Source organism: Mycetomoellerius zeteki, unplaced genomic scaffold (assembly GCF_001594055.1).
Source record: "Mycetomoellerius zeteki isolate Tzet28-1 unplaced genomic scaffold, Tzet1.0 scaffold302, whole genome shotgun sequence".
NCBI classification, from domain to species: Eukaryota; Metazoa; Arthropoda; class Insecta; order Hymenoptera; family Formicidae; genus Mycetomoellerius; species Mycetomoellerius zeteki.
The window spans coordinates 235,570-247,203 of record NW_017257286.1 but is presented as its reverse complement, the minus strand read 5'-3'; the positions used below and the strand labels follow the sequence as shown (position 1 = coordinate 247,203).

At 33.3% G+C, this 11,634-nt stretch overlaps 1 protein-coding gene across 1 annotated transcript in view; it reads right to left on the bottom strand.

Annotated features, from left to right (window-relative positions):
• Positions 1-5,296: 5,296 nt before the first annotated feature.
• dpr1 (defective proboscis extension response 1) overlaps positions 5,297-11,634 on the bottom strand; it is a 182,026-nt gene continuing 175,688 nt past the window's right edge. Inside the window, exon 4 of the mRNA XM_018450942.1 lies at positions 5,297-6,397. Coding sequence (XP_018306444.1) covers positions 6,294-6,397 — 104 coding nt within the window. The 3' untranslated portion in view covers positions 5,297-6,293. The remainder of the gene's footprint in view (positions 6,398-11,634) is intronic.

Below are 11,634 nucleotides of genomic sequence, written 5' to 3'. Positions count from 1 at the left end.
GTAAAACATTGAAAAAATTACTGATTTTTAAAGATATACGTATAAGCAATAATATTTATGGTATCTCTATTTCTCTACGTGATGTTCTTTAAATATATAAAATTTATAATGCAAACCTCTGAATTTATATAACATTTGTTTCAGATATTCTCTGCCATTTCGTATTTTCACAGTGCCAGATTCGCTTGCACCGTTCCAAGTAGTCACGCTTGCTCCTAATCAAAGTTTTGCACATAGTTAGCAGTTGGTTCTTTAGTATGCGAGAGACCGGAAACATCAACGGTTAACTATATGTTCGTGTATATATATTTACACGTGGTTATTTTGTTAGGGAAAAGTCAAACGTGTGTGTGTGGTTGAGCAATTCTAATTAAGTCCAACAGAGCAAAACTCAATTTAATTAGAGCACAAAATGGCAAAATACGCTACCTGTATCAGAAAAAGGAAAAAGAAAGGAAAAAAAACATTCTGAGAAATCAAACACGTAATTGTCAAGTGACTTATTTATTGTAATTGTAAAAATTAACTCGCGTCGTTGAAATAATATCCAAGCGGAACAACAAATCACAATCGTCATAACATCAAAATTAATCATAAGGTTTGTTCGCGTCACATGCTCCAGCATGTTTTAATATGCTTCTAACATAGCTCTTACTTACTCCAACGCTTGATAAAGTGAGTAGGAGCTATGGTAGGAGCATGTTGGAGCGAACAAACCTATAATACTAAAATGAGTCGTTAATGACTGCGTTTAGCAGAGAAAGCAGCTTTGCAACTGTTGTAAAATTTAATATGATTGGTCTTGCCCTTAATTCCTCACTGGATCTAAATGTATAAACCAATCACATTGAAGAATTTTACAACAGTTGCAAAGCTGCTTTTTCTACTGAACGCAGTCATTGATTTAAAAGTGACTTTTAGTGAATTTTAGAGTCATTTTAGCATCATTTTGATGTTATGATGATTTGTATTTCATGAAACAATTGTTTCTAACCGATATAAATATATAAATCAAATTTTAAATAAGAGGAGCCCTATATTTGATTATAAGCGTATAAGTGTTACAATTTAATAAGTGATGTTTCTATTCTGGTTCTGCTCATGAATGTGTTTTAAGTCTGGAAAACATTTTGGCGCGGGATATGCAGAATCAGAATGTATATACGTATTAATTCAGAAGAAATATGTATTTAAGCACTAAGATTAGCTTCGACTGAATATAGGATTTTTCTTATTTAAAATTTGATTTGTATTCTGCTTGAGTGGTATCATAAAAACTGCGTTCCACTTAACGCTCTCAATGCTTGCGAGCATCGTTTGTCCTTGTTTAACATTTGATAAACAACAAGGATGAAATGATTTCACGAGCGTTATGAACGTTAAGTGGAACGCAGCCAAAATTATACAAGTTTAACAACTACAACTACGTGCATTTTTGTACAGATAAAAAAAGCAGACGATATAAAATCCCACGAGAGTGCTTTAATATTGAGGAATTTCGTTTCAAATAATAAATGATTGAAAGCTATTAGCAAGTAAAGTTAGTAAGCTAATTCAATAGTGGCAACGAGATATCTCGGTTATTTTTTACGAAGAACGTTATATCGGTCCAGTATTGGAAATAGCGGTTTGAATACCAGATACACTTTTTTTTTCCTTCAACAGAATATACTCGCTTTTCATCCAAATGCGCCTTTAATTTTCCTTCCCTTTGCATTCGTGTGTAATATATATATTCCATTTGCGCTTTCGTGAATGCAACGGGCGACAGTCGTATATATTGGGTTGGCGTGTAGCGCGAGAGACACAACGTTCTTAAAAAATTCACAGTATATCATCGACGGATTGTCGTGGCTTTGCAAGGCGATGGATGTGCATTAGTGTGTCCGGTGAATACACCTAATATTCGAATAAATGAATAAAAAATGATTGAAAATACTCATTCGAATACACCTCTTTTTATTCGTCAAGAAACGAATAAATACTTTTTCATTCCATTTGAATGAATATTTTTTTAATATGATTACGAATATTTTCGTTTCACTTTTACTCTGTATTATCTGTACATAGCCTGTAAGCCTACAAGAGAAAATAGAAATCTATAAAAACTATGCGGCTACAATTACATCATGCTCTTAGTCCGTGACCTATACGATAGGCGTTCTTGTTTAATTTATAGGTTAAACAAAGACATTTTTATTGGGAATAAATAATATATCTCGGAATTTAATGTCCTCAGACCATAAAATGATCAACGATGCGCCCAAGATATCTTACAAAGTGTTTATAACATTACTGTGATGTAACCGGAATTATATCGGAATATGTATGGCGCTCTATCAAATAAATATTTATAAATAAATAATATATTGCTTTTTAAAATATTTTTCAAAATTTCTAAGATTTCCTTCATAAAATCTGAATATTTCAATGACAAAATAAATGAAATTCATTTTTTTTACTTAAAGTCATCAAAGTGCTGATTACAGTTAAGGGATAACGATTGCGCTTATTGGCAACTCTCTTTTTCAGTTTATATTTTGTTTGAATGAATATGAATACTCGTTAAATATTCATAGTTTTTTTGTGAATAAATATTTTTTGAAAACCCAAAATTTTGAATGAATATATGATTACATATTTTTTTATGCGAAAATTTTGAATAAATACAATTTGGAGCTCAATTACAAATTTTTGTATTCATCCGATACTAATGTGCATAAATATTCATTAGATCTCTCCGATTTGATTGTCGCGTAGTCCATTATCGATTTCTGCATGCCGATTTTATGGGCCGCATCTGCCTGATCCTACGATATATGTACACATCGTTTAACGAAGAAACTTCGAACTTACGGAATAAGTTTAGAGCCATTACAGAAGTTTTGTTTTTAACGACGTTAGAATCACTCTATTTTCGATATCTAGACGTGAATAATCGTGTAGATATCGCGGAAATAAATTTAAAATTTATAGAGCCATCTCCCATTAAAATTAAAATGCAAGTATCCGATTTTATAACTCAAGGAATATTCAAGAGAATGTCAAAATGACTTTATATTGACGTCATGAAAGTCAAAATGATGATTTTTTGTTACAAAATTTGACTGTTTATTGACGTTAAGAATCAAAATAAAGTTATTTTGACCTTTTTTTGTTGACTTTTGTGTGTTCCTTGGGAAATTTCTACTTTTTCCAGTATTAAAGTATTAATAAAGCTGCTAGTTTTGATTACTTTTATTTTTATTCATGAAATTATGAAACAAAATTCACTTACCTTTTATTCTCAGAATAAACGACTCAACTAATGAGGTCAAATGGAGCTCGTCGCTCGATGTCGTTTCGGAGATATTGAGCAGCTAAAGGAAATTAATCGGGCGCCATCGTTATTTTGTGAGGATGGTCTGCAAGTGAGAGACTTCATGAGCCGAAGCCGGGGATTCTTAAATATCCCCGACGGGAAAAGTTCGGGAGCGCCATCGGGGTCACGGCTATCGATCTTCGCGGGCCATCTTCTCGCCGTTGCCATTAGCTCCGAATTGCCAACCATCCCAGAGATAGACAAAGACTTACATCGTCCATTCAGTCTAAATTTCTGTATTTACCGTTATACGCCATAATTCTGATAATAATAAAATAATGAAGAAATAAAATCATTCTTCTATTTATGTGGAAATACATTTCCACATAAACAACATTAACCTTGTTGGTCCATTTAAATTAACCTTTGGATCCGTTTGTTCCAAAATGTAATTTATTTTCTAACTGATATTTTATTCAAAAACTTTTATCTCTGATATTGGATGACTTCGTCTGTTAATATAAAATCTTTTTCTGTGAACATTTTTTTATCTTTCAAATCTTTTTAATCATATTGACCCAAAAGTATAGTAAATTAGGACAGACCAGCAAGATTAATTCTCTTTCTTTCTTCTTCTTTCTTTTCCTTTCTTCCTCATCAAGATAGGACGTTTCTTAATATACCTGATTAGTGAGGAAACCGCTGTTCGGACAGGCGGTGCGAGAATGAATCGACGAACGTTGTGTGGGTAATTTATTTACAAGAGTAAAACATTATGTACAAGAATGCGCTTTCTCGCAAGAGAACCGTGTGAAAACAAGACAGTGAGAAGGGTGTGAGCGGGTGGGAAAACAGTTATTTTTTTTTTTCTTTCATTTCGGGCTAGTCGTGGGTGTAAATCATACGAGCCGTAAAGTCGCGTGGTTTACATACATTTCTCTACTATTATTTGTACGTGTGTGTATGTGTGTATACGCGTGTCTTCTGTGTCTTTCCTTTAAATTTTCATTTAACACTTATGCCATAAGTAGAAAGTACTTCGCAGCCGGTGGAGGTCGGTCCACCCGTTTTATTACATCGCTCTTTCGGTTAAACTTGCTCGTGCGACACATTTATTTTACACTTAACACTTTCCTCACTATGGTCGGGAAAGGGCGCGGGGCGTAGTCCTGTTTTATTTGCTCGCTATTCCTCCTCTTTCTCTTCGTCTGAGCGACGCTCGCGCGCTTAATTATTACGTCTCTCAATACTCACTGCGCGTTATCATTAATTCTCTTACGTTTGCATCGCGTTAGACATCACGGCGCAATTATCCTAAAAATTTCAGCAGCGACACGATGCGACTTTTGATCCTTCTCGTACGAAGCATTCTTAATTAGGAAATTAAGAACTCTGGATCTCCCATGTCGCTGCTAAAATTCTTTAATATTGATAACGTCATTTTGCGTCATTCGTGGATATGATAAGAATTCTCGACTGCTCCGTCGTGATCGTACAAATCGTTGCTCAACGCGTGCCGTATTATTTTCAACAATAAACCGTACCGATGCTAAGTCATGAAGCACAAACTAATTTCTGAGCTAAATCAAACGAACTTCTGGCTAATCAAGTATTCACGAATAGGAAATTTTTATCATTACTCTTCGCTTTATTTCGCTTATCTATGGATATAGAGTGCAAAAGAAGCTTATTATGCGAAAATAACTATGTTGGATTACGTCAATGGGTTTACCTTCCTTTAGGTGTTTACGATTGTTAGAAAAAAAATTGGAATTAAATCTAGAGCAATATTGTGTTGCGATTGATATTATTTCATCTGATGGACGTGTTATAGATTACAAAAAAAATAATTAAAAAATTTTCAATAACAAATATTGAAAAAATAAGTTCGTTAAAACATGATGTTTGTCGAAACGCATAATATATATCGTTAGTAAAAAAAAAAACATCTGCTTGTTATTTAAAAGAAAGGTTGTTACACACGATGCTGTAATTATTAATTTTGGACGCAAATTGATGGTAAAAATATCATTTGTGCAACATTGCCAATTACTGGGGAATGTTTTTGAGATGGAGATACGATTCGCTGGTTATCATTACGCAGCTATTTAACATTTTATATGTGTACAGCTCATCTGTAAATACTGTCGCTGCATTATATAACAAATGTATGAAAAGTCCATTCTTTCTGGATTCATTCTTTCGCGGCTGGGAAAAGTCGACTCAGAAATTCATGCTTCTAAGACACCGTGTAATACAACTGCCTCACACTCCGCTTAACCCTTAGGCACAAAGCTTTCCCTTTTATTACGTAAGAGCTGTCTCTTAGAGATTATCTTTGTATTTCTCACCCCAGCGGCCAAACCCACGGTTAAGTTTAAGATAAACGGGATGGGGATTTTCATGTTAGATTAAGAGAAGCGAGATAACCGCTACACAACGAGAGTATTTAAATTACGACACGCAATTAAAATAACATAACGGCGCTTATATTTTTAGATTAAAATTTCTGCTTCGAGATAAATGGAAATTGGAGTTGAAAAAAAATTATGATTTACAATCGCTGCATTTCTATATTATTTCGTACGCGATTTCAACGAATTTAAAAACTTAATCCCGATAAAATAAAATGATATACGCGATAGAAAACAATCATGTCAATAACGGTGAATAGTATATGACATCGCAGTGATTATGAAATATTATTCTTCAAAAATCAATTAATTCTAAAGCCATAAAATTCGCACAACTGATATTAATCAAAAACTTTTATAAATAACCTTTCATTAACTTATAAATTCTCGCTTTATAACTGTATCATTATGACTATTATATAATGTTGCAAATCATTTAATCTTTCGGCCGCTACGATGAAACTAATTAAGATCTAATTCAGATCGATCTGTGCGGAAGGGTTAACGTTTAGGATGTGTGGGCGACAATGTTGTGATACGTCCATCAATTTTACTCGGGCAACCTTCGTGCACGCACATTATCTCAGCTGGCCTAGAAGGAAGGCAAGCATCACCAGAACCGTTTTCGAGTTGGGCGATCCGGCTGCTGTGTTTCCATGCTGCATCGCAGCCGGATGTTCACCTGAAACAGAAATAAGTGCTTGTGAAATACTTCTCCCTTATTTTCAGCGATCTGACGATCTCAGTGGGACTTAGCGGAATGTACGGAGAAGCAGTGAGCAAGGAGGATGTAATGCACAGACGTGCTCGAGATGTAGGAATTTAATTTTTCGCGGCTGTAATAACCGCGAATAGCGTGAGTTATATCCTAAAAATAAACTGTCAGTTATAAAGGAATTTAAAAGTGGAATTGTGTTATAAATGTGAGGTTGCATAGTATATTATTCGACTCGATTATTTTTCCGAATATTTATTTTACAGTTCTTTATATTGCTCAAGCTTTTGAAAAGTATATATTTTAAAGTTTTACCATTTTACGAATTTTTAGATTTTATTAAATTCTACTGTCGGATTACAATTTTATTTGTTCATGATACATTTTAAAATGTTAACTTTTATCTACCGCAGAATATTGTAAATTTCCAAGCACAATAGTAAATTACATTTCAAATTTAAATCAGATTTTAATTTTTCAATTTCCTGATATTTATATATCTCTCTGTATCCCCCTGTCAAAAATATATAAAATATATCTATTTGTCCTGATATTAATTTACAAATCCATCTGCTTATTATACCACACTAAAATGTGTTTCTAGCTCTTGTCTGCGTGAAATGTAAAATCGTAAATTTCACCGTGCGGTAGTAAATGGTATCATAATGCGTTTCTAGATCATTTGTATGGGTAGATACGAAATCTCTAGGCATAAATTGTTAAAGAACCCTCACCGTGGAACGGGATGGATATTTCGAGGTGAAACAGTCTCAAGTTTGACGTAATTCTATGTTGGAACGTCGGAAGCCTCGGCGGATTTGCCGAATTGGGGTCAGTGTAATACAGCAACGGCATAGAGGAAATGGCAACGTGTTTCTCGTGCGTCGGGGCATTCGCACCCTCGATTGATTTCTTGGCGAACAGTACTGGAATTGGAACGAGCGTCGCGAGAGCGGTTTGTGCTTTTCTTCTTTTTCTTCGACTGACGAACGGCAAACATGAGTACTTTTTATTATCCCATCAGTAACGCTATTTTTCGAACAAAAGACTCAATCTTGAGTCTGGCATATTCTAGAAGTAACCAAATAAATAAATAAAAGTAAAAAATTAGAAAAGACCGAAAAAATTAATTTCAAATATATCCATCAAAATGTCCACCTGTCGTTCAAGCGACTTTTTATTTGTCACACAATTTTGCACCTTTATTTTTCACACCTTTTTAATTTTTCAGTTAAAAGTTGGACTTCTCGAAACTCACTTAATCCAAATCTAATTTGACAAATTGCTCAAACAATTTGCGGTCATTCGCAACACTATATAAATTTAAAGTGCATAAGTAATACATTACTCGAAAAATCAAATCAAACCGTATTATAGCCCTCCTCATTTCCCGTCACCCTACGATTACTGTCGATTAATATGCATCCTGCGAATTCACGAGCTGTTACGTGTATTTTTGGAACAATCGTCCTGTAGTATACATTTCTATTAACCGCGTTCATTTGTCTCTTGCCGCACGATCGGATTCGTTATTTGGTTTTATGCGGACGTTTCAAATGATGATCGTATTTACATATGTCCCACCCATAATGCACATACTATCGGAGATGGTTTGATATTGATGAACGAGCAATTATCTCGAGAACTAGTTTATCACAATCTTATCGATGAAATTTTTAACACTATTTTAGATCACCTGTTGTTTAATACAAAATTTGCAATAAAACACGCCAATCGTTTGTAATGTAAAATTAATTTATAAAAAAAATTTAATTCTTCTTTTAATATACATATAAGTAAAAAATTCAAATCGTTAATTAAACTATATATAAATGTAAATTGGAAAGAACTGTTCCTAATATATTTTTTCATCCAAAAAAATATAAGATTTTATTCTTATATACGGCTTCAAGAGGAATTCTCCGAAATTAAGCGGAAAATATTTTATGCACAATATTCTTATATTAAAATAATTTCGCCTTGCATCTGCAGTACAAATCTTGCTGTTCCTAATATAAATTTATTCTTAAGAGGGATTATTCGCACTCCGCTTTAAGTAAATATATTCCTCTTAATACAAGAGGAAAATTGTTAGAATAATATCCAATACATTTTTGATGAATAGTCTACTGTATTGAAAGAGGAATACTTTTTTTATAAAAGTTTTCGCTTAGAATATGAGATTATTGAAAATTTCACTTCATTATTAGATTTTTTTTGGGTGTTTGAATAGAATAATCTTTGTCTGAATGACATTTTAAAAAGCTGTAAAACACATTTTTAAAGATAGGAGATTTTAAAGAAATTTTCAGCTTTGTCTAATAATTTTCAGTCTCTTTGTGTGTCAGATCGAATGAGAATGCGTCGTGTCGACTCGCAACAAGTTCCGTGGCGAGAGTGGCGAGGGACTCGTCGGAAATGTTTCGCGAGCGACATGGGATTGCGTAATTAACTGTGTAATTAATCGAGAATTTTGAAATTCAACGGAATTCGTCAGCGATTTCACGTTGCGATGGAACAATGGTGAGTTATTAATACATCCGCGTAACGCGGACCGCAAAGGCGAATTCGGCTCGCGAATCTCGTGATGGCAGAGAATAGGTAAAGTATAATTAGTTGAATGTGCGAACTAAATGAATTTTGCATCGCCGTTTAGCTCGTAAAAGCAGAGAAAGAGGATTGTGATTATCACAGACAGACATATAGACGTAGATGGGTATATAAGATTGGCGAATCCAATGAATAATTCAGAATAAATTTCGATAAAACGACTCGGCTAAACCGAGCAAATTTTTGTAAGCCCTGTGCATCGCAAAGGATCGTTCTATCACGAAAGTGGAATTTTCCCGTTTAACGGGATGCAACGTTTAAGGAGGAGAACATTATTTAATAAATAGCTCCTGTCGTATTAAATTTTCTGCTTGACGTGCGTTACACTCTTTGAAGAACAGACCGCTGTTACGGTTCTCTCTCTTGACGCATGCTCGTATAATTACATCCCTGTAAATGTGACCCAGCGCACTGGAGGACGGGGTGACTTTTCGCGAAATTAATGTTCTTCTAACGGGGCAATGGGCGCTGAGTCCCAGACGAAAGAAATAAGTCGGCGGGTCGTACAAATCGCGACTGCGGCGCGCATTCTTGCCTTCTTCCTGTTATGCATATCTGAATATTTATCTTTCCGGAGTAGCCGGCGCGTGCATTCATCGAGCATGGAGGAGAGATGAATTCATGCACTTCGCCCGAGATAATTGCACTTCGGCCGAGGTTCGCAGCTCATTTGCACTGCCGGAAGAAATGCGCTTTTTTTTTTTACGTTGAAAGACGGTACTTCATTCATTATTTGTTTCAGTTTCCGCTCACATCCGCTATTTCCGCCTGCCGAAAGTCTCGACAGCAAACTGTCCGAATTTCCTATAAATCGTCACGCCGTTGTTGAATTTAATGGAAAAAGCGAGTACGATACATAATAAAATTAAAGTTAGATTTTAAATTAATTACGACGCGTACAAATTATGCAAGAAACAATAGAAATTTTTTTCAATATTTGATTTTAAGTAGAAGACGTATTTTTTTCATATTCCGTACTTTATTCAAACATCCCTTTGCGCATATAAATTTAACGTAGCAAAATATATTAAAATTATGCATATAAAATGCAAATTAATAAAGAATTAATTTGTAATTTGAAATTAAAAAACTTTTTAATGAATTGAAAGAAATTGTGTAATCCTATATATTATATTACGACTCAAGATTTCGTAAGGATATCTTCAGGACTCCTAAATAGATTAGTTTGCGTTTCCGACATAAAGATCTGTTCATAAAGATTAGAATTGCCTGTGGTACCGTGAATATGTTTCTGAAAGCGGTTTTATTTTCGGTGAAATTATTAGATGGATTCACAAGAAAAAGGGTAATCTTCTTTTGGTCCCGTCTTACAGTTTCCAACAAATTTCAAAAATTGGATCGCATAGTGCTTCTCTTTGTTCTTATAATAGAATAAAGAAAAGTATTTTCACGTTGTCGATGAAACAGATGGAATCATGTATTCTGTACGTTAATAATGATTTTTAATAAAATATGTGAAATCATATAAAATCTTTTGGAACGTGTTTTGAAATATGTTCTAATAAATTTAATATAAATATTTGCTCTAATAAAAGAATGCAATTATAACATCTCATTGAAGTGATCATATAATGAAATAATACAAATTCAAAATATTTTATTTATACTTCAAATAATTTAATTGTAGAGCAAATATAAGTCTTTGAATACAATTCTTTTTAATATACACGTCGCTGAATAAAGCATTTGGTCGACAATGGTAGAAACTACTTCAACTCGTGCTTAATGCCGCATTCTGATTGTCCAAAGACGGTACATTACGCTTTGCATTCCGGAAACGACGTTGCAACTTAATGATGACAGTCAGCTTCCGTAAGAATCTTAATAATAACAATATTCCTCCTTGGAGCTGCTTTAAAATATACTGGTGGAAATTATATTTCTTTCCTTTATTATAGAAAAAATGTTGTATAAAACTATATGCTCATATATAGTACAGTAGTATGTCTAGAAATTTTTTGATCAGAGCACCAAAAAAAATGTGGAATGATTTTCATCGAAGATATTAAACGTTTTGCTATTCTTTTTGATATCATTTCAATATAAAATGAAAAAAATTTAATTTAAATAGAAAAATTTGTCATGTGAAAAACTTGGCGCTGCTAGATCACGATATAGTAACACAGTATTAAAAAAACATGAACGTAATATTTAGAATAAAAAGAATAAGAAACGTTCACATGAGAGTAAAAGTATCCAGTGTGTGTGTATCTATAATATATATATATATATGCGTTTGTTTACCTGTATATGTTATACATGTATTGTTATATTGTACATGTATAACATACATTTATAATATGTATACATGTACGTTATACATGATTGTTATATATGTTTGTTATACATGTATATAAATGCTTTATTCTCAGCGACGTGTATATTAAAAAGTTATACATGTACAAAGTTATGAAAGTTTTGAAAGGTATTAGGTATTTTAAATCTAAGATAAATAAATATGGATTTGTAAGAGAGAGAGAGGCATGCCTTATGAAAAAGAAATAAATAGAAAAAGTAAAATTTATCTTTATTCTGTGTAACATTCAGATTAAATTCATTATTACTTTTAAATT